The sequence below is a fragment of the Ochotona princeps genome, chromosome 15, assembly GCF_030435755.1.
Source record: "Ochotona princeps isolate mOchPri1 chromosome 15, mOchPri1.hap1, whole genome shotgun sequence".
In the NCBI taxonomy this organism is placed as follows: Eukaryota; Metazoa; Chordata; class Mammalia; order Lagomorpha; family Ochotonidae; genus Ochotona; species Ochotona princeps.
In genome coordinates this window covers 516655-541954 of record NC_080846.1, presented here as the reverse complement: position 1 = coordinate 541954, position 25300 = coordinate 516655, and the positions used below count along the sequence as shown (strand labels likewise).

The following is a 25300-nucleotide window of genomic DNA, read 5'->3' as shown; positions in this document are numbered from 1 at the left end:
GGTCTTCCTATTGGTGGCTGCTCGTGGCGAGCTCGGATTGGCCCACGTCAGGACGGGGCTGACCAGGAAGGCCAATAGCGGAGCCGGAGCGAGCCTGGGGGCGGGGCCTCGGCGCGGCCGTCAAGTAGCCCCGGGAACGGCCGGCCCGCTCGGGACGGGTGGGCGGCGGAGGCCGGAGCCGCCGAGTCCGCGTCGTCCCCGCCATGCGCCGGCCGCCCCGGGCTTCGCTGGGACTGCTGCTGCCGCCGCTGCTGCTCCTACTGCTGCCGCCGCCGGTGCCCGCGCCGGAGGCCTCTCGGAAGCTGTCCCCGTGCCAGCGGTGCCGGGGGCTGGCCGACAAGTTCAACCAGGTGCGTCCAGAGTGGACGTTGGAGGGTCGGGCTCTGCCCGAGGGGTGGCCCTACGGCCAGCGGTGCCCGGGCTGGTGGACAAGTTCAACCAGGTGCGTCCAGTACCGAGGGTCGGGCGCTGCCCGAGGGGTGGCCCTGCGGCCAGCGGTGCCCGGGCTGGTGGACAAGTTCAACCAGGTGCGTCCAGGGTGGACGTTGGAGGGTCGGGCTCTGCCCGAGGGGTGGCCCTACGGCCAGCGGTGCCCGGGCTGGTGGACAAGTTCAACCAGGTGCGTCCAGCACCTAGGGTCGGGCGCTGCCCGAGGGGTGGCCCTGCGGCCAGCGGTGCCTGGGCCGGTGGACAAGTTCAACCAGGTGTGTCCAGGGTGGACATTGGAGGGTCGGGCCGGGCGCTGCCCGAGGGGTGGCCCTACAGCCGGCTGGTGCCCAGCGTGCGTCCCTTCTCGGCAGGGCATGGCTGACACGGCCAACAAGAACTTCGGCGGTGGGAACACAGCTTGGGAGGAGAAGACCCTGAGCAAGTACGAGTTCAGGTGGGTGTCTGCCAGGCCTGTGCCGGGGTGCCCTGGCCCGCCCCGTCCCCTGGGATACGAGTTCGGGTGGGTGTCTGCCAGGCCGGTGCCGGGGTGCCCTGGCCCGCCCCATCCCCTGGGATACGAGTTTGGGTGGGTGTCTGCCAGGCCGGTGCCGGGTGCCCTGGCCCGCCCCGTCCCCTGGGATACGAGTTCGGGTGGGTGTCTGCCACGGCCGGTGCCGGGGTGCCCTGGCCCGCCCCGTCCCCTGGGATACGAGTTTGGGTGGGTGTCTGCCACGGGCCGGTGCCGGGGTGCCCTGGCCCGCCCCATCCCCTGGGATACGAGTTTGGGTGGGTGCCAGGGTGCCCTGGCCCGCCCCGTCCCCTGGGATACGAGTTTGGGTGGGTGCCAGGGTGCCCTGGCCCACACTGTTCCCTGGGATCCATGCAGCACCTACAGCCCGTTCCCAGGGCCAGGCTGGGGGCCGGTGCTGGACTCCTGGTCTGTCCAGCCTGCTCTGCAGACTGCCCATCCTGTAGCTTGGTTGGGCCCCTCTCCCTGGGCTGGTTTGGACCACACCCCAGGGAGCCCCTCTCCCCTGCTGTCTCGGCCCACACCCTAGGGAGCCCCTCTCCCGCCCAGTGAGTCCTCTCCCACTGGCCTTGCAGTGAGATCCGCTTCCTGGAGATCGTGGAGGGCCTGTGCTCCAGCAGCGACTTCGAGTGCAACCAGATGGTGGAGGAGCACGAGGAGCAGCTGGAGGCCTGGTGGCTGCGACTGTGAGTGATGGAGCTGCGGCAGGGCCGGCACAGGGCCCCAGGACATGCCCCCTGCTGTGGCCACTCTGCCACCATGCCCGCCAGAGGGTTCCTGCCCAGAGCTCATAGCACCTGGAGCTGCCCCCGCTCTCTGGGGTCGGCTGTAGGGCTCAGCGCAGCCTGAAACATCAGTATTTGTCTTGGCTGCCCATGGCAAGTTCTGTGTCCAGGAGTGCTCCCCAAGTTACCCCAGGTGTGCCCGAGTTACCATGATGAAGCTCTCAGGGCTTGGTAGGGCACACGGAATCACCCAAGGTGTGGCCGGTGGGGCCCAGGATTGTCCCCAAGGGGGCCAGGTTTCTGTGGGCGCAGGCAGTGTGGTGGGGCTCAGGCGCGTCTCCGGTACCGTAGGAAGAAGGAGCACCAGGACCTGTCCGAGTGGCTCTGCGTGCACACACTACAGGTCTGCTGCTCTCCGGGGACCTATGGCCCACACTGTCATGGTACGAGGGGCCAAGCGTCCTACCTGATGTCAGGGAATACAGTGTCATGGCAGTCCCCCAAAATCCATCCTGGCTGACAGCCCCGGGTGTGGGGCGGGCCTCAGGCAGTGTCCCTGGCCCCAGGCGCAGCTCTGCCCACCTGTAGGGAGCCCAGGGCATGGAGCGGCCTTCAGCCATGCCATAATTGAAATGGAAGCCACTGATGTCCCAGTGTTCCTAAAGCAGTCGCGTGGTCAGGCCTGATCAGGTGGCACAAGCCTCCTGGGGGCCTCGCTGGCACTCATGGGTGGCACCCTGTGAGGATAACTCTGTCCTCCAAGCATGCCAGGGTGGATCCGAGAGGCCCTGCAGTGGGAATGGCCACTGCCACGGGGACGGCAGCAGGCACGGGGACGGGTCCTGCCAGTGCCACGTCGGCTACAAGGGGGCGCTGTGCACCGACTGCATAGATGGCTACTTCAGCTCCCTGAGGAATGAGACCCACAGTGTCTGCACAGGTGGGAACAGGGCCCTTGGTGTGCAGGGGGAGGGGGGGACCCTCAGAGCAGGGGGAGGGAGGGACCCTCAGAGAGCAGGGGGAGGGAGGAACCCTCAGTGTGCAGGGGGAGGGAGGGACCCTCAGAGCAGGGGGAGGGGGGGACCCTCAGAGAGCAGGGGGAGGGAGGAACTCTCAGAGAGCAGGGGGAGGGAGGAACTCTCAGAGAGCCTTGGCCCAGAGCGGGTGTGGGCTGAGAAATCCATGGTCACTGGCTGGCAGACCCTCGTGCTGTTGTGGGGTGTTCAGGTTGTACATGATGGGGCTGTCGTGTTCTGTGTGAAAGGCAACGGAAATTCTCCACTGCTTTTGTTTTTTGCTTTTACTTTGATGGTTGTTCACTCGGAAAGCAGTGAGGGAGAGGCAGAGTGGGGGCTTTACTGCTTTGCTTCCCTCCCCATGTGGCCAGGCCAAAGTCAGGAGCCCGTGTGGGTGCAGGGGCCAGGAGCGGGCCATGCTCCACTGCTGCCCCCATCCGCCTCGGGCTGCTTGTTTCCGGAGGGGGCTGCGCCTGTGCCTGGGGCTAGCTGACCGGCCTATCTTCCAGCCTGCCACGAGTCCTGTAAGACGTGCTCGGGCCCCACCGACAGACACTGCAGCGAGTGTGAAGTGGGCTGGGAGCGTGTGGAAGACGCCTGCGTGGGTGAGGACACGGGTCAGCCAGGACACTGGCTTCCTGCACCTCAACCCTGGACCCTAGCCGGGCAGGGTGCTGCACAGCAGAGCTGGGACAAGGTCCCCAGGGAAAGCCATCTGGCTGTGCTGGGCATGGGGGCCGGGCCCTGCCCTCGCCGTGTCCCCCACCAGCCCTTGCCTGTGTCCCCCACCCATCCAGGCCGGCCTCGCCCTCCCCCACCTGCCCTACCGGCCCTGCCCTCGCCCTCTTCCCCCACCTGGCCTTGCTGTCTTGCAGATATAGACGAGTGTGCGGCAGAGGCATCCCCCTGCAGCGAGACGCAGTACTGTGAGAACACCAACGGCTCCTACCTGTGTGAAGGTGGCGTCTTGGGGGCCCTCTGGAGCCCTCCCGGGGGCGTCAGTGCATGCGATAGTATGATCTCCTTCTGCCAATAGACCCGGGCGGGAGGGCGGAGCTCTCATGCCCGTCTCCGTCTTGTTTAGAATGTGACTCCACCTGCGTGGGCTGCACAGGAAAGGGACCAGGAAAATGTAAAGAGTGTATCGCTGGCTACACACAGGAGAGTGGCCAGTGTGCAGGTGAGGGCTGGTCCCCGTCTGCACTGTAGGTGGGCGGTGTGCAGTGAGGGCTGGTCCCTGTCTACACTAGGTGGGCGGTGTGCAGGTGAGGGCTGGTCCCTGTCTACACTAGGTGGGCGGTGTGCAGTGAGGGCTGGTCCCTGTCTGCACTGTAGGTGGGCGGTGTGCAGGTGAGGGCTGGTCCCTGTCTACACTAGGTGGGCGGTGTGCAGTGAGGGCTGGTCCCTGTCTACACTAGGTGGGTGGTGTGCAGGTGAGGGCTGGTCCCTGTCTACACTAGGTGGGCGGTGTGCAGTGAGGGCTGGTCCCTGTCTGCACTGTAGGTGGGCGGTGTGCAGGTGAGGGCTGGTCCCTGTGTACACTAGGTGGGCGGTGTGCAGTGAGGGCTGGTCCCTGTCTACACTAGGTGGGCGGTGTGCAGTGAGGGCTGGTCCCTGTCTACACTAGGTGGGCGGTGTGCAGGTGAGGGCTGGTCCCCGTCTGCACTGTAGGTGGGCGGTGTGCAGTGAGGGCTGGGTCCCCGTCTGCACTGTAGGTGGGCGGTGTGCAGTGAGGGCTGGTCCCTGTCTACACTAGGTGGGCGGTGTGCAGGTGAGGACTGGGTCCCTGTCTACACTAGGTGGGCGGTGTGCAGTGAGGGCTGGTCCCTGTCTGCACTGTAGGTGGGCGGTGTGCAGTGAGGGCTGGTCCCTGTCTGCACTGTAGGTGGGCGGTGTGCAGTGAGGGCTGGTCCCTGTCTACACTAGGTGGGCGGTGTGCAGTGAGGGCTGGTCCCTGTCTACACTAGGTGGGCGGTGTGCAGTGAGGGCTGGTCCCTGTCTGTACTGTAGGTGGGCGGTGTGCAGGTGAGGGCTGGTCCCTGTGTACACTAGGTGGGCGGTGTGCAGTGAGGGCTGGTCCCTGTCTACACTAGGTGGGCGGTGTGCAGGTGAGGGCTGGTCCCTGTCTACACTAGGTGGGCGGTGTGCAGTGAGGGCTGGGACCCCGTCTGCACTGTAGGTGGGCGGTGTGCAGTGAGGGCTGGGTCCCCGTCTGCACTGTAGGTGGGCGGTGTGCAGTGAGGGCTGGTCCCTGTCTACACTAGGTGGACGGTGTGCAGGTGAGGACTGGGTCCCTGTCTACACTAGGTGGGCGGTGTGCAGTGAGGGCTGGTCCCCGTCTACACTAGGTGGGCGGTGTGCAGTGAGGGCTGGTCCCTGTCTACACTAGGTGGGCGGTGTGCAGTGAGGGCTGGTCCCTGTCTACACTAGGTGGGCCGTGTGCAGTGAGGGCTGGGTCCCTGTCTACACTAGGTGGGCGGTGTGCAGGTGAGGACTGGGTCCCTGTCTACACTAGGTGGGCGGTGTGCAGGTGAGGACTGGGTCCCTGTCTACACTAGGTGGGCGGTGTGCAGTGAGGGCTGGTCCCTGTGTACACTAGGTGGGCGGTGTGCAGTGAGGGCTGGTCCCTGTCTACACTAGGTGGGCGGTGTGCAGGTGAGGACTGGGTCCCTGTCTACACTAGGTGGGCGGTGTGCAGTGAGGGCTGGTCCCTGTCTACACTAGGTGGGCGGTGTGCAGTGAGGGCTGGTCCCTGTCTACACTAGGTGGGCGGTGTGCAGTGAGGGCTGGGTCCCTGTCTATACTAGGTGGGCGGTGTGCAGTGAGGGCTGGTCCCTGTCTACACTAGGTGGGCGGTGTGCAGTGAGGGCTGGTCCCTGTCTACACTAGGTGGGCCGTGTGCAGTGAGGGCTGGGTCCCTGTCTACACTAGGTGGGCGGTGTGCAGTGAGGGCTGGTCCCTGTCTACACTAGGTGGGCGGTGTGCAGTGAGGGCTGGTCCCTGTCTACACTAGGTGGGCGGTGTGCAGTGAGGGCTGGGTCCCTGTCTACACTAGGTGGGCGGTGTGCAGTGAGGGCTGGGTCCCTGTCTATACTAGGTGGGCGGTGAAGGCTGGTCCCCGTCCACACACGTGCACCTGGGCTGTCGCCTGCACTGAGTGGTGGCCCAGTCCCTGCTGCTCCCACCCTCAGCAGCCGCGTCCTGGCCAGGGGAAGCAGGTGGGCAGGTGAATCCTCCCTGGCCCTCGCCACTTTGAGCCGGGGTTGTGCTGGCTCCCGCGGGGTGGACACCTGAGCCAGGGTCGCTCTGATGCCTGTGGGGTGGACTCGGGTTGGTGACCTAAGCCGGGGTCACCCTGGCACCTGCGGGGAGGACTCGGTGACAGGATTCCCTCTTCATTCAGACATTGATGAATGCTCTCTGCCGGAGCCCGTGTGCCTGAGGACCCATGAGAACTGTTACAACACTCCCGGCAGCTTCGTCTGCGTGTGCCCTGAAGGCTACCAGGACACAGATGAGGCCTGTGTGCCCCCGGCCAAAGGCGGTGAGTGGCGGGCACGCATGGACCCGGGGCGGGTAAGACATGGCTGGGAAGGGACCCCAGGGGCGAGCAGCAGGGTGGGCTCCTGAGGGCCCCCCCCACCATTGGCCTCAGCCCAGGGATCCCAGCGGAGCTCTCTTTCCATTGAGGTCCCAGGGCACAGCAGGCGCCTCAGGCTCATGTGGGACAGTCCTGCAGGAGAGGCTGTGTCCACGGAGCCAACATTTCCACAAAGGCCGAGGTGCTGCTCAGGTCCCAGGCGGCCCTGAGCATCAAGCAGGATACACGGAAATGACCTCACGTCAGAGCTGGGGTGACGAAGAGGAGCCCCAAGTGGTCATCAGCAGGCCCAGCCAGAGGACAGGCTCACAGCTGCCGGCCCGCCAGCAGGCTGCTTCCCAGGCCCTGCAGGCCCCTGGGCCGTGTGTCCGTGGGAGCCCCGCACAGTGCCCCCCCCGCTGGGCCGTGTGTCCATGGGAGCCCCGCACAGTGCCCCCCCCGCTGGGCCGTGTGTCCATGGGAGCCCCGCACAGTGCCCCCACAGCGGCCAGGCTGTCAGGGGCTGTTTGTTTTCCCACAGAGGTTACGGAGGAGACGCCCCCACTGCCACTGTCGCGGGAAGACCTATGACGGAGCCAGCTCGGCAGGGCCCGGGCCGCCACTCCACGCCTTTGGGGTGGCTGCAAGGGCCGGCCCTCTGCTGCCCTTGGACTGTTGTTTCTAGATTGTTCTTGAACAGAGATATCTATTTTGATACCATCCTTTATAATAAAATGGGCCGTTCCCAGTGTTTTACGAGGGCATGTGGCAGCACGGTGCAGCCCAGGACAAGCTCGCTGGCCCGCCCAGAGGCAGCCACCACCTGCTAGGCCTCTGCCAGGGCGCACGGGTGGACTGGGACCTGGCAGCCTGAACACAGGCCCCCTGCAAGCCTGGACCTGTGCCCCTAAACCAGGCTTGGACTCCCCCTGCCCAGGGCCACTTGGCCCCACGAGATGTGGCCTGTGTGCACATGGCCGGCAGGTGGCGCTGTGGGAACGCCAAGCACGGCCAGGTCACCTGGAGGCCAGTGGGGCAGCCCCTCACCCCATCTGGCCGGTCGTGCTGCTACAGTCAGGGACATCCCTTGGCTTTTAGCTGGCCGTGTGGGTCACTGCGCAGTCTCTGACCGGGCCCAGGATCCCACAGCAGATGGACATAGGGGCTGGACAGTGCGGCTGGCCCCAGGCAAGGAGACTGGACCACGTTGGAGAGTAGGGGTGTGTCTGACGGAGGAGGGGACACTGAACTGGCTGGCTATGATACTGGTGGCAGCCTACCTTGGCCAGGGCCACTTCCTTCCCCCTGGGCTCAGGTTCCTAGGCTCAGGGTCCCTGCTATCCAGGTGTGCAACCCTGTAGAGGTGCCCACTCTGCCTGGCAGACGCTGAGGCCAGCTGCTGTCCCGGCCCCCCTCGTGTGGCTGTGGCCCTGGCCCTGCTGTGTGGCTGCATCAGGGTCTCCTGGTGTGAGAGGAGCTCCCTAACACCAAGTAGCCCTTGGCCTCTGGGGTGCCTGGCCTGGCATGGAGGGTGAGGGACAGCCTTGCCCGGTGCTCTGGGGTGCCTGGCCTTTACAGCAGCCTGGTGCTACAGCACCAGCAGCCATGCACCACACTCCAGGACAGCACTGGCTCCTGTCACCTGGGTCCAGGCCATTGCCCAGCACGGGGAGCTGCAGGCAGCAGCGTCGACCATGCTCAGGCTCTGAGTATGGTGGGCACTGCCCCCCAGGGAGAGCATGGGCCTCAGCTGTGTTGACTGGCCCCTGGCTGATCTCACTTGCTGCGCTCTGCCCTTGGCGGTTCCCACCTGTGCCCCAGGAAGTGCTAAGATGTGGCCTGTAGCCTGCTGCGAGAGCCTGGAACCAGCAGACACCTGCCAGCATGGTGCAGCTCCCCCACCTCCTGGGATGGTAGGCCCAGGGGGTGGATGGCGCCTGGAGAGCGCAGCCGTGGGGACACCAATGCGCAGGGGCTCTTCGGGGAGGCGGGGCAGGTGATGGCTTCAGAGGGGCGCTACTGCTGGGCACAGCCCTCCGTCCTGACTTGTATCCCCAGGGGGGAACCCGCTCAGGAGAGAGCTCACCTCTGCAGGGTCCAGGACCCGCATGTGGACTGGGGGTCAGGGGCTTGGGGCTCTGTCGCCTCCCACACTGCGCCCAGCCCTGGGCTGCACTGCCAGCCTCAGGACTGCAGCTGGGGCAGAGTCGGGGTCAAGGCTAGCACCCCATCTGCTCCCAGCCTCTGTTCCTGGGGGAACCCAGACCCCTGGATCTTTGACTGGATAACAGTGCCTCTTGTCTCCCTGCTTGGGAGGGGCTGGGGTGCCAGTCTCGGCTGTCTCGGGCAGAGAGCGCCCCACCTCCAGCCGTAGATGCATCAAGCGCCATTGTCCTGGCGGAGTGGCTGTAAATAGCCGCGCGCCCCTCACACTGGCCCATTCAGGCCTGGGTGCACCCTGGCTCTGCGCCTGCCCCTGTCCCTCCTCATGGACCTGTACCACTCTGGGGGCCTGCCTCTGTCCTGGCCGGCAGGGCAGAGGAACTCGCCCTGCGGCTTCCTCCCAGGAGCCCCCCCCCACCGCCTGTGAGCATCCCTGGCCCCACTAAGCCTCTTGGCCATCCCTCAGCCCGCCTGGCCCACTCCCACGGCTACTGGGCAGATGGTCCCGCTCCTAGACGCGGAGGAAAGGCAAACAACATTGTTTACGAAAGAGACGCGTTGCCGCTGCAGCCAGTGGCCTTCCTGGGGGGACAGAGGCCCTTTGTTGGGAAAACAGAAAGGATTTCCAGGACCTATCCGGTCACCCACTGGCTGCCTGTTCTCTAAGCCTTATCTGTCCATCCTGTCCGTGGCCGTGGCTTGGAGCTGGGGACGAAACTGTCAACCCGTGGTAGAAGGGGTCCTGGAGGAGGGGAACGCACGTCCCCAGGGACACCCCAGGCCCTTGCTGCCTGGAGCCCCTGCGGGAGCAGCCAGACCATGGAGGCCAGCAGGCATCCTTCCTAGGGCCTGATGGCCAAGGTAGCCCCAGGAGTGGTTTGCAGGCCTGAGGCAGACACCTGAAGCGTCAAGGCCTGGGGTGTCCGGGCTTCGGTGGGCTAGTGCCCGGCAGCCCACTGGGGCCCTGTGATGTGTGCGCACCCACAGAACAGATGCTGCCCGCTGCCTGCCGGAGCTGGGGGAGACCCTGGAGGCTGCCCTGCTCAGGCAGCTGGCACTGCCACAAGGGCTTGGGCTAGGCCCAACCCCCAACCCCAGCACTGGGGCAGCCCTGACAACGCATGTCTGGACCTCAGCCCAAAGCAGCCAGTGCCATGCCTATGGCCCCTCCAGGTGCTCATTCCCAAGCTTGGGCCACAAGGTACTGGCAGGCTGGGGGATGGCTGTCCTGGAGTCCCTGGTCCCCAGCTGCTGGCCTGTCTGCCCCTCCCCACCAATTCTGCAGCTCCTGGGGGGCGGTGTCACTGCACCACCAGGGATCCAGCGACTCCAGCAAGGTGAGTCCCTTGGGGTGGAGCTAACATGGCTGCTGCCGGGGGGCGGGGGGAAAGGGCTCAGGACACAGCTAGTGGCTGGAGCAGACGTGAGCACTGAGCGGGTCGAGGCATCCCTGGGGAGACCTCTGCCTTGATGGGTGGGCAAGAGGAGACCAGACAGCGGGTAGGCCCATCCAGGGTGCCGAGTGGGACCCACATGGAGGAACCGACAGCAGGCTGAGGTGACGGATGTGGGTTGGGTAGGCTGGGAGCTTGGGACTGACAGCGGGGTGGGGGTGGGTAGGGTTTGGCTGGGGAATGCCGGGGAAGTTCTGGTGGGGTGGGCTGTGCAGCAAGGATGACACCCAGGTGGCCAGGTAGGGCCAGAGAGGCAGCTCCGGAGGCTACCCGTTCCTAGGCAGAGCTGGGGCTGGTCCAGCCCAGGTCTTGGCCCACCGGTCGCAGCTGCCCCCTACGTGCAGATGCTATGGCCAGATCCGTAACTCCAGCCCAGCACGCCAGCCCCAGGGCTGTCCTCAACCGTCTTCCAGAACCAGCAGTAAACCCTGCTCTGTCCCTGAGGCCCTGTGACACACCCTGGGCCAAAGAGGCATGTGGTGGGCACGTGGGACAGCACAGCCATGGCCCTGAGCCCAGGGCACCTGCGGTCTGAAGGGCAGATCAGAGCAGGGAGGGAAGCAGAGCCTCTCTGCCACCTGCTTGGCCCTGCTTGGCCAGGGCCTTGCCGAAGCCCCCTAGATGTGTCCTGGGCCCTGCCCTGTGCTGCTGCTGGGCTGTTCCACTGGGCATCTGGGCTAGGAAATCCACGCGTTCACCTGCCCACCCTTGAGCCACATCAAGAGGTTCCTCCAACAGACATGCAAATGAATGAGACCTTTCTCCATCCAGTCCTCTGCCCTTGTCCCTGAAGGGCCTGGCACAAGTGGGCCCCTGGCAGAGAAGTGCTCCCCAAGAAGAGGAAGAGAGGGAGGGCGGGCAGGTAAGGGGTGCCAGTGAAGGAGGGACAGTGAGAGGAGTGACTGAGGGAGGGACAGTGGCAGAAGTGACCGTGGGAGGGAGAGTGAGACAGGAGTGACCGAGGGAGGGACAGTAAGACAGGAGTGCCTGAGTGGGAAGTGGCTTGGGCACAGCGGTCCAGGCAGGGTGTGGAATGCTCACTGTGGAGCTGGCCCAGGCTCTGCACTGCCGGCCCAGCTCCCAGGCCAGTGCACCTGGAGGGGGCAGCACAGCACTCCCTGGCAGCCCTGCCTTCACTGACTGCGTTCTGGCCACACTCCAGCTGCTGTGGGCATTGTAGACAGAGGATTCCTTTCTGTTACTCTGTCTCCTATTTGCCTTTCAAATAAGTGGAAATAAATTTCTAAAATGAGTGAGTATTGAGTGAGATTCTGGGGGGGTGACGGCAGTCGGCAGGCGCAGCTCCTGACGGGCAGGTGAGGATGGGAGCTGGGGCTGCCTGGGTGGTCAGTGCAAGCGGGGTGCTGTGTGTGCCAGAGGGGTACACAATCACATGTGTGCACACATGTGTGCTTCCTGAACACCTGCTGGTCACGCAAGTATCCCATGTGAGTCTGAGCCTTGTCCCAGGTGGGTCATGTGTGGCTTGGGCCCACCCCTTCCCCAACACAGTGCCCAGCTCCAAGCCCAGCCTGACCTGTCTACCTTGCCCATCCTTACACACCCCGGTGTGGCCATGCACACCCTGTGGGTGCTGGGGGGCAGCCCCTCCGCACAGCCCTCATGTCAGGGCTGAGGGCAAGCAGCTCACACAAGCCTCATGCCACAGCTGGAGCTGTGCTCCCTGGAAGTCCACGTGGGCACAGAGCCCTTGGTGGTCTGCCTCCCAAATGGGCAGCTCATCTTGAGACAGCCACAGGGTGAGCAGCTGGGGGGCTCAGCTGGAAGAGGCTCCAGGGCCCCCCTGCATTGGGCAGCTCTGCCCCCCCTGGGCTTATCTCCACCGGGTGCGGAGGCAGCAGGCAGTGTGCTGTTTCTGGCGTCAGCGCTGCAGCTGCAGCCGTGTGCCTGCTGGCAGCCTGTACCCACGTTCCCCTGCCCTCCCACCCACGGAGAACCCCTCTGCCCAAGGCTGAGCCCCAGAAGGGAGTCCTGCTCCATTCCACTATCCCCAGCCCAGGTCAGGCAGGCTGGTGGGGCCATCCCCCAGTTCCGCTCACATCCCCAGAGGGGACAAATGCCTGAGGAGCTGTCCCTGACCCTCCCAGGCTGCTACCAAGGCTCCTGGGAGGCCATGCCCCCTCCTTCCCAGCCCTTTGGCTTCGAGCCATTGCTGCCCGGGACACGGTGTGCAGTGGGCACAGGGCGTGTGTTTGCTCAGGAAGCTGGGACTGGACGGACAAGGATTCATTATGTTCCTGCCACACAATGCCCTGCCCTGCACCCACCCTACGACCCCTCAGCCCCCCACCATACATATATAGTGCATTCTGAGACCGCTGAGGCCTGCACCCTCCTGTGCCACCCTCGTGCCCTGGAGCCCGTGGCCTATCCACTGCTGCTCCCGCTGGAGCGCCTAGCCAGTCCTGCCCACCAGCCCCCAATACGCTGTAAGCCCCCCTCCCAGTATTCCAGCACTGTAGGGTGGGGGTGGGCAGCTGGACACAGATGCAGGACCCTGGGTTCCATCTTCAGAGGCTACTGCCCAATCCCACAAGCCCTGGTGGGCTTCCTGCTGCGGCACTGGGCTCACAGTGAATGAGTGGGGGAGGGGTCAGGGTCCACCCAGGCCCACAAGGCTACCACACAGGCAACTGTGGCTAGGACAGCACCCTGTGGGGCCCCGACAGGCAGGCAGTATACACATGCCACGTTTCTGGCCCCCAGGGCTCTGGGAACACCTGTCACAGGAGGCAGTGCCAACCTGATGGTACAACTGGCACGGACCACTTCCCCCCACCCCTCCCCTGCTGTGAGGGCCTCTCCCCGTCTGGCCACGCCCAGGACCCCTGACACAGGTGAGCCATCCAGGTTGTCTGAGGGTCCCAGAGCAGGGCTGGGGCAGAGGTGACACTGAGGACAGGACCTGGCCCTGGGCCAGCGGTGCAGAACCTGCCTGACAGGTGCAAGCTGAGCTGCACGCGTGTGTGCGTGTGCCTGGGCTTGTCACGTGGGCCATGGCACGGGGCCCAGCCAGGATGCAGGTGGAACACAGGCCACGGCTTGCGTCATTGGCGACCTCCTACGGCAACACCACGGGCAGGTGTCCCACCTACCCGGGGCATTTGCCCAGCTGGGGCAGACAGCGGTCACCAGCAGCTAAGTCGTGAAGGCCAGGCTGCACACAGGGAGTGACCAGAGGGCAGGGGCCCAGCCAGGCCACTACACAAGCCTTCACAAGCCAGAGAGGCAGAAAAAGGGGATAGGAGGACAGAACCAAGTGTCGAGAGAGACTGGGACCTGGCTCCATAGCCCAGCCCACAACCCAGGACCCCAGGCCTGCGAACTCCAGCATGCCTGTGGCCATGCCAAGGGGCCCTTACCACCCCTGCCTGGCATCCCTTCTCCGTGCTGCTGGACACTAAACATCGCCTCTCCGCCACCCCCATCCTGCCCAAGCCCGTGTCTGGCCAGGGCATCCTCCTGGGCCTGCATGCAGCCATTCTGCTGCCCGAGTCTGGGAACAGGGACCAAGCATACTGCCCTGGGTGGCACTGTCCCCCCCCCCCAGTGTCTGGCCTGATCCCTGTCCACAGCCCCACGGCCTTGCATTGCCAGGGACCAGGTCCTAGGAGCCCTCTTGCAGGCCTGAGCAGGTCCCCCAGCTGCTCCCCGACGCCCGACCTCAGCAGGGAGGTGGAAGGTGTGGGTGAGCTTCTGGGCTTGGCAGGGTCTCCTTGTCTCTCTCCAGGTCCCTCCAGGTCTCCAGGGGAGGGGGCAGAATGTTGCAGTTGACAGAGGGTCTGGACACTGCCCTTCTTCCCCAGGGAGGGGGTTCTGAGCAGGCTGCAGGGTGGGGGCCAGGGTCCCCACGGCACCCCAGCAGCTGACACGTCTGGTCGGGGAGAGTTCCAGGGCAGGGTCGAAACCCCACCTCGGAGTCCCAGAAACTGCATGTCAGCAGCTTCCCCAGGAACACCCAGCCAACGGCTTGGCCCAGGAGGCATCACTGGGTACACACAGGACGGCAGGTGTGAGGCCAGGGCCAGCCAGGGCCAGCGAGGGCCAGCCAGGGCCAGCGAGGGCCAGCGAGGGCCAGCGGGGCGGGGAGGTCCCCCTGGGGACAGACAGAGACAGGCAAGGGCTCCCCACCACCCCACCTCCAGACTGCTCCACACAGGGCGTCCACACAAGATGCCTGATGGGATGTGGCTGTGGGGGTGGGGACGTGGGTCCTCTCTCTTCACTCAGGCACCCCCTGCCTCAGACCCTTCCTCAGACCAAGGGTGGGAGGCGGGGCTAAAGTGGGCAGGAGCCTACCCCACAGACGGGCCCAGTAGGAGACTTCCCAGGCTGGGCAGGGGGACGCAGGAGGGGAACATGGTTCAGACCTGGTAGCTGCAACCCGAAGAGTGAGAGCCCTCCCAGGCTCAGCGTGGGCAGCAGGCACGGCCAGCGTCTCAGGAGTTGGCAGTCTGGCAAGGGGCAAAGGTGTGGAACCGCCAGCTGCAGCGCTTTCTCTGTACCCGGGTCCTGGGCAGTCCCGCCCATCTTGCCCCACCTGGCTTTTCCCTCCAGCTCCCTCTCAGGGGATGTGTGCCCAGACTCTGGGGGTCCACTGGGATCCAAACACCTGCCGTGCTGCGGGGTGGAAGCTGTGGGGGGGGAGGGGCAGCCTCCAGGCGTCCGTGATTTACCTACTAGGCGGTGATGTGTGTGGGGGTCAGACAGGGCAGCCCCTCCCTGGGCCTTGGTTCCCTACCATGTGGACAACACACAGGCTGGTGAGGGCCTGTGTGTGCTGCCTGGTCGCTGGCCATTCCAGCAAGTCCAGACCAGAGACGGGCCCGCAGCACTCACAGGAGGAGCACCGGGCAAGGGCGTGCCCGGGCACACGCCTGAGCACTCAAGCAGGTGTGCACACAGGTGTGTGGCTCCGTGGCCCGGGCCCAGCTTCTGGGGCATTCAGGACACCCTGCAGCCTTGGGCCCTGCTGTCTCCAGGACACACAGGGTCCCTGCGGTCACAGGCCCTGCACCTCCCTTGCCCCTGGATGGCAGAATCTGGGGGGTGGGGTTCAGAGTGAGCTTGACAAGTCCCTCTCCAGGGGCCCCCACCCCCTCCACCTGCCCCTCTGCCACTTGCCAAGAATAGGGAAGTGGCCCTGAGGGTGGAGCTCAGCTCAGGCCACCTCGCCACCCAGGGTCAGGGCAGGCTGGATGCCCCCGACACAGAGGGGCCTGCTGGTGTCTCCTAGACCTTCCAGGTGTGGCTGGCTGAAGCTCCCAACCTCCAGCCCAGCATGGTGAGGTGCAGGAGGGGCCAGGCGATGTGGGTGTGTCCTCATGGTCCAGGGTAGGATGTCCCCTTAGGGTCCCTTACTCCTGCTGCATCCTGGGACCCAAACCCAGGCCTGGTATCCCTTCCACAGTCCTGGGAGGCGTGGGGTGAGGGCAGACTCCAGGCAGCCTCTGGGCCCCGAGCCTTGAGGGCACGGCTTTCTCTTGCCGTCTCCCCTTGGGCATAGGCGACAGTGACAGTCCACGGGTCCAGATGAGGGGCAGTGTGTGGACTCCAAGGGGCTGGCATGAGGGGCCAGCCGGGCCCTTCAGTTTGTCTGACCTCCTGAGGTTCCGTCCCTGTGCCAGCCTCAGTGCCTTTTGGCCACCCCTGGGGCTGTCCAGCGTGGCTGTGCACCCAATGTTCACTGGCCACATGTCCCCAACGCTGTGACCCGGTCCTATATGCATGTATGGGGAGCTGTTTGCTTTGTGAGTGCCCCTGGAGGAGTGTGTGCCCGCGCGCGCTGGGCCTGGGCTGAGTAGCCCCTGGGTCAGCCCTGGGCTTCCCTGCATTGGCTTGGGACACCCCAAGACAACACCATCTCTACTCTGTGTCCTTGGGCCTCAGGCCGCCAGCTCCTGCCCCTCTCGAAGACCAGCCAGTGGGTCCCAAGTTGCACAGCTGGGACCCCCAGCCAGGTGCTGTGGGCACCTCCAGCCTCCCCAATGCCTGCCTCTATCCAGGGTGGGGGATCCCCGTCCAGGAGCTCAACAGGGAGCCTCCTGCCTGGGTAACTGAGGCAAATGGCAGGGGCAGCCCCTGCCTGGACCTCCTGCTCACTTAATTCACACAGGCTGCCCCCCCAGGCCCCCTCAGACAACCTGTGCTACCCAGAGGTGCCCCACTCCCCACCCTGCCCCCTGGCACCCTCCAGGCTGTCTGAGGCCCCACACCCCACTCTGGGAGATAAGCCAGGAGGAGCTGAGTACAGAGCCACAGAGGGCGGCGGCGGCACGGGGCACACGGGGTCCTGTGCCGCAGATAGGCTGACCCCCACGGCAGCTGGAAGCCCCGGGCTCAGGCCCTGCTGTTTGGGCAGGGCAGGGTGGGGTGAGGTCGCCATGCCCACCCCGTGGCCCACCGCGGGGACAGCTGTAGCAACCATTCAGCTGCATCGGCGCCCCAGCTTGGGCCTGGTGGCTCCCACGCATCTCCAGTTTCCCACGGTTCTCCCCTGCCAAGAGCTAGATCCACTAAGGTCAGGGGCTGGCTGCAGGCACCCAGCATGGTGGCCCTCTGCCACTGAGGTCAGAGCGAGCTGTGCCCCCGCAGGCCGCTGGTCGGGCTTCCTGGGAGCTATGGGCCCCATGCTGACCTGGCCCCGGAATGACTCCCAGGAGCAGTTGCACAATGCTGGCCTGAGCTCTGTTGGCTGCTGTCCCTACAGGGTCAGAGGCTGTGCTCAGAGCGTGGGAGCAACAGGGGGAAAGGGCATGCCTCCCCCGGGGAGGCCCTTGTTCCGACCCCGGGCTTGCTGCACCGGCCTGGCTCTTCCGGCGGGGGTCCGACAGAGCCAAGGGCCAGGCCCGCCTCCGTGAGGGGTCAGACAGACACGTGGCTCCAGGTGGTGGGGGCTGGGTTGGGCAGCTAGGCGGACACTGCACACTGCAATGCTCCAGCCAGCCTGGTCTCTGGGGTGGGGAGGGGTCAGCCTCGGGGTGGGGATCAAGTTGGAGGGGGCTCAGGATACCCCTGGGACTGACTGGCCCTGGTGGCCCAGGGGACACAGAGGGTCCAAAGCAGGACAGTGTTGGAAAAGTGGAACAGCTGAGGGGCCCCAGGCTGGGGGCAGAATAACCAGACAGATGGGCAAGTCAGCAGGTAGGGCAGAACCCCAGGCCGTGGTGACAGGTGAGGGGGACCCCAGGCCCAGCAGGTGGGCATCAAAGACGGCCAGGATGGAGCAGGTCCACGGAGGCTGACTGACATGGCCTCGGTCTCCAGGACCCCTGGACAAGGGCCGCCCTCAGGGCACTGGCTTCGCTGCGTGGCCCTGGGGTGTGTGTGCTAGCTTGCAGGAGCTGGGGATGTGAGTAGAGGGCCAACTCTTTCCCTAATCCGCCTACCCCGCGGCTAGACAGGGTGACCTGGTGGGGCAGGCAGTGCCAGGGGGAGAGAGGCGGGGCACACGGATCCTCCCAGCCCCCTCCCCCAGGGTGGCCCACACTGGCCTGAGCCCCCATCCCCTGGCAGGAGGGTGAGTCAGTGGTACGACTGGGGCAGGAGGCGGGCAAGGCCCTCCAGCAGCTCGGATGGGGTGGGAGGGTCTAGGTCCAAGACCGCAAGGAGGGTGCTGTGGGGGTGGGGAGCGCTGACCCTCACCTGGGAGGCGTAGGGCCAGGAGGCAGGGCTATATGGGGACGCGTCCCAGCCTCCTTCCAGCAGCCCCTGTCGCCTGGGTGCCTGCACAAGGCACCCTTGCCCAGCTCACTGTGGTCTGCTGTGGCAGGTGCAGCAGCCTTGGGGTCCCTTGGGGGGCAGGGGTCCTCAGTGCACACACAAGCACACCAGGCCAGGCCCCTCCCCACATCCTGAACTCACACGGGGGCTTCTTCCGGCTGGCCCTTCTAAAGGGTTAGTTGCGGGAGACCCTGGGTGTTCACAGCAAGACTGAGGCCGAGGCCGGGGAGACAGGGAAAGGGGTGTCCCTGCGGGGAGTGCGGAGGGCCCTGGCGTCCCGGGGAGCTGTGTGCTGGCGGGCAGGGAGGGATGGCAGGGTCAGCACGTCCCGCCCTGGTGGGGCCCACACTGAGCTGCCCTAGGCTCCGCACGTGGAGAGTGTCAGGACGCCAGCGACTGGCCGGCAAGCCCAGCTCCCTGCACCCAGGGGCGCCCGCGCCCGGCTCCGGCGCCACGCCAAGCGTCAGCACGCAGGCAGTGCACCTCGCACTCCGCAGGGAGGCGAGCCGCGGCCGCAGCAGCAAGCAGGAGGGTCCCCGGCGGGCGCCTGCTCGAGCCGGGCCGCGAGGCGCGCCATTCCCGGCAGGGCGCGAGCAGGCCGCGGGCGGCGCTGACGCAAACGCGCGACACGTGTCCCCGCGCGCGCCGGCCCGCCGCCAGGCGCTGACCTTCGGCGGCGCGGCCGGAAGCCCCGCCCCCCGCACGCGCCCATTGGCCGGGCGGCGGGAGTGCTCGGCAGCTCGGGCTGCCGTTGGCTGTCGCGGCCCCGCCCCTCCGCCTCCCGCGCCGCCGCCGCGCGTGCGCGGCCTGCGAGCGTCCTTGTGCGCGTGTGCGCCGCGGCCCGTGCGCCTCCGCGACTCCACGACGGCAACTAGTCCCGGGGCGACCCCGGCCCCGACCCCGGCCCCGGCCCCGCACGACGCGCCCCGCCGCCCCGCCCGTGCCGCCCGCACCCCGCGCCCGCCGCCGCGGAGGGACCCGCACGGCGCGGCCCGAGCCCGGGGCGTGGGAGCCACTGTGCCCGCTGCGCGCCCGGCCGTCCACGCGCGGCCAGCGGGGCCCCCGAGGCCGCCGCCCGCCATGCTGCTCTCCAAGTTCGGCTCGCTGGCGCACCTGTGCGGGCCCGGCGGCGTGGAGCACCTGCCGGTGAAGCTGTTGCAGCCAGGTGGGCGCGGGCCGGGGGGCGCCGGGCGGCCGCGGGGCGGGCAGGGGGCGCGTCCCGGGCCGCACCAACCGCACCCGCGCGCCGTCCCCGCAGCCCGGGCCGACAGGGAGAGCTTCGAGAAGCTGTACCAGCTGGGCGCCGTGCTGGGCAGCGGCGGCTTCGGCACGGTCTACGCGGGCAGCCGCCTGGCCGACGGGCTCCCGGTGAGTCGGGGGTCCCGGGCGGCCCGCGGGGGTGTCTGCCAGCGCCCCCCGGCCGCGTCGCGCTGACCCTCCGCGTCCCCCCCGACCCCAGGTGGCCGTGAAGCACGTGCTAAAGGAGCGGGTGACCGAGTGGGGCAGCCTCGTAAGTCGGGGTGGGGTGGCACGGGCGCCCGCTGACCGCCCTGATCGGGGTGGGTGGTGCTGGGTGGGCGCCGCTGACCTCCCTGCCCCGGGGTGGGTGGTGCCTGGGGTGGGTGGTGCTGGGTGGGCGCCGCTGACCTCCCTGCCCCGGGGTGGGTGGTGCCTGGGGTGGGCGGTGCCCGGGTGGGCGCCGCTGACCTGCCCTGCCCCGGGGTGGGTGGTGCCTGGGGTGGGCAGTGCCCGGGTGGGCGCCGCTGACCTGCCCTGCCCCGGGGTGGGTGGTGCCTGGGGTGGGCAGTGCCCGGGTGGGCGCCGCTGACCTGCCCTGCCCCGGGGTGGGTGGTGCCCGGGGTGGGCAGTGCCCGGGTGGGCGCCGCTGACCTGCCCTGCCCCGGGGTGGGTGGTGCCCGGGGTGGGCAGTGCCCGGGTGGGCGCCGCTGACCTGCCCTGCCCCGGGGTGGGTGGTGCCCGGGGTGGGCAGTGCCCGGGTGGGCGCCGCTGACCTGCTCTGCCCCGGGGTGGGCAGTGCCCGGGTGGGCGCCGCTGACCGCCCTGGCCCTCCCGCAGGGCGGCACGGCGGTGCCCCTGGAGGTGGTGCTGCTGCGCAAGGTGGGCGCGGCGGGCGGCGCGCGCGGCGTCATCCGCCTGCTGGACTGGTTCGAGCGGCCCGACGGCTTCCTGCTGGTGCTGGAGCGGCCCGAGCCCGCGCAGGACCTGTTCGACTTCATCACGGAGCGCGGCGCGCTGGCCGAGCCGCTGGCACGCCGCTTCTTCGCGCAGGTGCTGGCCGCCGTGCGCCACTGCCACGCGTGCGGCGTGCTGCACCGCGACATCAAGGACGAGAACCTGCTGGTGGACCTGCGCGCCGGGCAGCTCAAGCTCATTGACTTCGGCTCGGGCGCGCTTCTCAAGGACACGGTCTACACCGACTTCGACGGTGAGCGAGGCGGGCACTCGGGGCGCGGCCGTTGGCCACGTGCCTGCCCCGCCAGCTGACCCCCGGGTCCCCTCAGGCACCCGCGTGTACAGCCCCCCCGAGTGGATCCGCTGCCACCGCTACCACGGGCGCTCGGCCACCGTGTGGTCCCTGGGGGTGCTGCTCTACGACATGGTCTGTGGGGACATCCCCTTCGAGCAGGACGAGGAGATCCTGCGTGGCCGCCTCTTCTTCCGCAGGCGCGTCTCGGCAGGTGCGCCCGTCCTTCCTGACCCTGATGTGCCCCGGCACCCGCAGGTTTGGGGGTGGGAGGACCGCTGTGGAGGGGACCCCCTCCTGCCCGCCCTGACCCCGGCCTGCCCCACAGAGTGCCAGCAGCTCATCGAATGGTGCCTGTCGCTGCGGCCCTCGGAGCGGCCCACACTGGACCAGATCGCCGCGCACCCCTGGATGTTGGCGGCCGACGGGGGTGCCCCCGAGAGCTGCGACCTGCGGCTTGGCGCCCTGGATGCCGACGACGGGGCCAGCACCATGTCCAGCAGCGAGAGCTTGTGAGCGGGGCCCTGGGCCGGTGGGAGCCCGGGAGCTGCCTCAGGCGGCCGCCCCACAAGGCCCACACCGGGCTCCCGGCCCTCAGTCCTCGCCCCGCGAGCCTCTTCTCTGCTTTGAGTGCCTTCTGACCGCTGCTCCGGGACTGGGTCAGCCCTGCGCTGCTTCCGCAGCCGCCGTGGTGCACGCTGGACCCCAGACCCCTTCTCTGCTGCTGGGCTGGTGGGCGGCCTTTCTGCCTGTGTGGCCAGGAGCTCTCCTGGTCTGTCACTGGGCATGTGCCCACCATTGCCCTCCAGTCCAGTGGCATTCCGGGCACGACTGTGCACAAACAATGCAATGTCCGGGCCTTGCTGCCCAGTGGCCACGCGTGGCCTGTCTGCACGTGTCCACGTGTTATTTATGGTGTGACCCCACGGAGCGCATCCTGGCCCGCGGGGCTATTTATTGTTTAATTTATTCTTGGGGCTGCTTCCTCAAGTAGCCTCCTCTAGGCCCCTGGGGCTGGCTGTCCTGTCCCCCAGCCCCACTGGCTTGTGGGAAGATGAATTTGTGCAGTGGCTAATTTAAGGGAGAGGTGACCCTGCACCTTGGGGAGCTCTGTGCCCCCGGGGGTGGGTGGGGGTGGGTATTAAATTATTGACCTGTGCAGTCTGCTTGTTGGCTCTGCAGTGGCGGGAGCAGAGTCTCAAGCCTTTAATTTATTTCGGCGGCCATGCTCGTGACCCCCGCGTGTGGACATCATGAGCGGGGCTCAGTTGCGAGTGGGAGATGTCTAAGATGCTATTTTTTATACAATATTAAAGAGTTTTGTAAATAAGAGCAACTTCCTGTGCTTGTTGGGTGGCCTGGCTGAGGGAGGACAGGCTTCCTGCGTGGCCCTGGCAGGAGTCTGGCCAGTGACTTGGGAACCTCAGGCCACCTGGGCAGGCAGGGGGGTCACATGGTAAGAGTCTGAGGTGCTCAGGTAATGCTTGGGGTGGGTGGAGGAGGCACCTTGGTGAAGGAATGGTGTTCAGCATGACACTTTGGGGTGCTGAGGTGGGGGTGTCGGCGGGGGTGCTGAGGTGACTGGGCCGGCGGGGGTGCTGAGGTGGGTGTGCCGGCGGGGGTGCTGAGGTGGGTGTGCCGGTGGGGGTGCTGAGGTGGGGGTGCTGAGGTGGGTGTGCCCTGGTCCAGCCAAGGAGAGGAGTGGTTGGCAGTCACAGGCCAGATGCAGTGTAGTATGATAGGAAGGTGGCAAGGCGGGTCCTGGAGGGTGACAGGGACTGTTGAGGTGCCGCGGCCTCCGACCCAAGGGGTCTCTGATGGGCCGCTCTGCTCCAGACTGGTCTCCAGCTGCAGAGTGCTCCCCAGGGTGCGGGCAGGGGAGGTGCTGTGGGGAGAAGTGCGGGTACTTTCCCCTGGGGACAGGCAGAGCATTGAGGTGGGGGCCTCTGCCTGTGTACCAGCTGTTTGGCCAGCTGCCATGGACTCTGGTCTGTGAGTGCTCTGTGGATCACTTCCTGAGACCAGTGGTAGGGATGGGATGCAGCCTGGCACATGTGGGGCACTCCAGGAGGGCTTCCTGTTGCAGGTGGCAGCCTCCAAGCCAGCATGTCCATCCTGTCACCTGACCTGTCCTCACAGTTGGTCCTCCTGTCCATCCACCCGTTTGCCCAGCAGCACAATCATCACCGAGCTGGGTCCAAGTCCTACCTCGTGGGCGTTGCGCAGGCACCAGGCTCCTGCAGCCTGTGAGCAGGGCCAGCCCCGGGCAGCCCTGCGGAGGGCTTCATTCTGCACAGCTGCCCCGGACCGCGAGCTCTGCCTAGAGCCCATGCCAGCTGATAAGGGACCAGAAGGTCTCTGAGCACAGGCCTCGGTGGCACCCTGTGCCATGTCCACAGGGTCTGTGACGCTTCCCTCCGTGACTCGCAGAGCCAGGGCCACCTCTGGGGTCACTGCACACCAGGAGGTGCGGTCAAGGTCCGGCCTCCCTGGTCCCTGGCTGCCCACAAAAGGAGGGAGGGAAGGTGGCCGGGCAGCACAGGCTGGGCAGTGCATCGGGGTTAGTGGCCATGGACACAACTCGGCAGTCTCAGCCGCTGGGCTGCACCTGGGAGCAGGCAGCAGGGCAGGTCGCTGGCACTCCCAGAGCAGGAGGAGTGCTGAGCCCTCCCCCATGCCTCACCCCCACGCTCACATGACTTGTGGGTGCTGCTGTGTTCCTGGGCTGGACATGGGAGCTTTGCCCACCCCGGGGGAGCCGAGGCTGAAGGAGCGGTGTGCGCCTGGAGGCCAAAGCCCACAGGTGTGGGCACAGGGCCCTGGCTGGGGCTTGGAGGGCACGAGCTAGCTGCCCAGCATGCAGGAAGAGGTTGGCGGAGCTTTGGTGGGGAGAGTTGAACAGGGAAAAAGGTCCTGGACAGACCTGAGCAGCAAGGACCCCAAGTTGAATGCTCATAGGGGGATGCTAAGCCCACCGCAGAGGCATGCTGGGAGCTGAGGGGCGGGCCATGGCCTGGCTGTGCACACGTGACCCACAGGAACCCGTCAGAGGCTGGCTGTGCACACAGGACGGCCTGGGCTCCAGTGCTGTTCACTGCCCTCCTTTGCCAAGGGGCGGGGGTTGGCACACTGCTCCTGGGCAGGTAGGTTAGGAGCCACTCGGGAGCTGCACCCCTAGTAGGCCGAAGGACAGAGGCTGCCCAGGGGGCTCTGCAGCTGAACTGGTCCGGTCAGGCCCAAGGGTTGGGGGTTCTGACTACAGGCGGGCTGCAGAAAGTGCCAGGATCCTTGCTGGCCCCTGCCCCCGATCCGGGGGTGCTGGTGGTGGTGGGGTGTTTGTGGAGATGGCGGCATACAGCCTCAGGCTGCTCCCCCAGCTCTCTGCTCCCCAAGCCCTCTTTTCTAGACAGGACAGGCTGAAGTGCCCAGGCCCCAGGCGCCCAGCACAGATGCCCCAGAGGTGTGAGCGGGCATCTCGCCTGCATGGGTTTCCCAAGGGCAGCAGCAGAGGCTGGGGAAGTGGGGTCAGCCCAGGCTTGGGGGCAGGCACTCCCACCCATGGCCACTTGTGACAGTAGTTCAAGTGCCAGGGTATGTGCATGTTGACACATGCACACGTGCTCTCCGGGTGTTGCAGCACGTGTGTGAGCGCAGGCACGGCCGTTGTTTCCCCGCGTGTTCCCGGGGACATCCCGCAGGACCCAGCCTTGGCAGCACCCGAGCTCTGCGTGACTCATCTCCACCGCCCCCCACCGGGCACAGAGCATGTGGGGGCTCTGGTGAGTCAGAGAAGCCCCCCCAGCCAGCCCACAGAAAGGTGGGGGGGGGGCCTTCCTGTCAGGGACTGCTCGCCTGCGGGCACCCCCTGACCAGCCCCTGCAGCTACAAGCACCGCGGAGGGCAGGCAGCCATGAAGGGGGGTCCCCTGGTGGCCCGGGGCAGCAGGGGGCGCGGGAGGCGGCGTGATGGACCCAAGCAGGGGAGGGGACCTCCCGGGAGCTGGGACCGGCCACTGGAACCGGCAGAGAACCCTGCCGTCTGCTCCTCCTCCCTGGCCACGCGGCACACGTGGGCCCCAGGACCCGGCAGGGTTAGCTTCCGCCGCAGCGCAGCCTCCCCCAGCCGCTGGGGTGCCAGGACTAGGACTTCCAGGTCCTCCTTGCTGATTCCCTCCTGCGACGAGAGGCTGGGCTGGGGATAAATGGGGTGCTCACCTGGCCACCCCTGCTGGATGTTGGGTGCCCAGTTCCACGTGCGTCCACATGCAGTCAGGTCCGGTGCGGGGCCCAGGCGCTACCCTGACCTCTGCTGCCAGGGCCTCTGACCAATGTCCCCGGAATAATGTCCCCGGCACCTCTGCCTCGTCCTGGCTGCGCTCGCCCATGCGTCCAGCAGGGCAGTGGGAACGCGGCTCTGGTGGGACTCCACCGCACGCAGCCCCGCTCCTGGCTTCCCTGCAGGCCCCGTGGCCTGGGCCTTGTTCCCTGCCCCCTCGGGCAGGCAGGCAGGGGTCAGCATCTCAGGTCCCTTCCGGCCATGCCTGAGCAGGGAGCTATGAGAGTGTGTGGTCAGCGAACAGCCTCGGGCTGAGGGTGTGGGGGTCTGAGGCCAGGCCTGGGGAAGGCAGCCTTTGGCGGGCGTCGTGGGGTTGCGACCCTTTCCTTCTGGGCTGTCGTAAATGCCCCCGTCCCCCTGCAGAACCAATGTGCTGTTTCTCTGGACAGAGACGGAATAAAACCCATGCCCCTGCGCTGTGGCCAGGACCAGTCCTTCCAACCCCACAAGTGACCGCTGAGGGCTCACGTCCCGGTCCTAGGCAGCTGCAAACCTGCCTTAGCCTCTGAGGTGTCACCTTCTGGGAGCCTGGGGACTTGGGGTGTGGCTATGGGGGTTCCCTGGCAGGGGTGCAGATTGCCAACCAGGGAGTTGGGGGCAACGTTCTTTTTAAGGTTTATTCATTTTTATTGGAAAGACAGATCTACAGAGAGGAGAAAGAATTTCCATCCACTGGTTCACTCCCCAAATGGCTACAATGGCAGAAAGGAAGCTGATCTGGAGCCAGGAGCCAGGAGCCTCCTCTGGGTCTCCCATGCGGGTGCAGGGTCCCAAGGCCTTGGGCCGTCTCCCACTGCTCCCCCAGCTGCCTGGGCAGGGAGCTGGATGGGAAGTGGAGCAG

The 25300-nt window shown here is 66.6% G+C and overlaps 2 protein-coding genes across 3 annotated transcripts; both read left to right on the top strand.

Annotated features, from left to right (window-relative positions):
• The first annotated feature begins 90 nt into the window (after positions 1–90).
• On the top strand, positions 91–7032 carry CRELD2 (cysteine rich with EGF like domains 2). 2 transcript variants are annotated; one of them, XM_058673814.1, is made up of 10 exons: positions 92–350; positions 801–883; positions 1534–1644; positions 2035–2126; positions 2447–2623; positions 3209–3304; positions 3575–3658; positions 3784–3879; positions 6103–6243; positions 6821–7032. In XM_058673814.1, exons 1-10 carry the CDS (start codon positions 204–206, stop codon positions 6868–6870), a joined length of 1077 nt encoding a protein of 358 aa, XP_058529797.1. In that variant the 5' UTR covers positions 92–203; the 3' UTR covers positions 6871–7032. The 2 variants fall into 2 exon arrangements, with proteins under 2 accessions (XP_058529798.1, XP_058529797.1); XM_058673815.1 differs by lacking the exon at positions 3575–3658 and having other exon boundaries at positions 91–350.
• Positions 7033–18506: 11474 nt separating this feature from the next.
• Positions 18507–20666, top strand: PIM3 (Pim-3 proto-oncogene, serine/threonine kinase). The gene is made up of 6 exons (XM_058673816.1): positions 18507–18804; positions 18898–19007; positions 19099–19149; positions 19716–20085; positions 20162–20338; positions 20453–20666. Exons 1-6 carry the CDS (start codon positions 18720–18722, stop codon positions 20638–20640), a joined length of 981 nt encoding a protein of 326 aa, XP_058529799.1. The 5' UTR covers positions 18507–18719; the 3' UTR covers positions 20641–20666.
• Positions 20667–25300: the final 4634 nt, after the last annotated feature.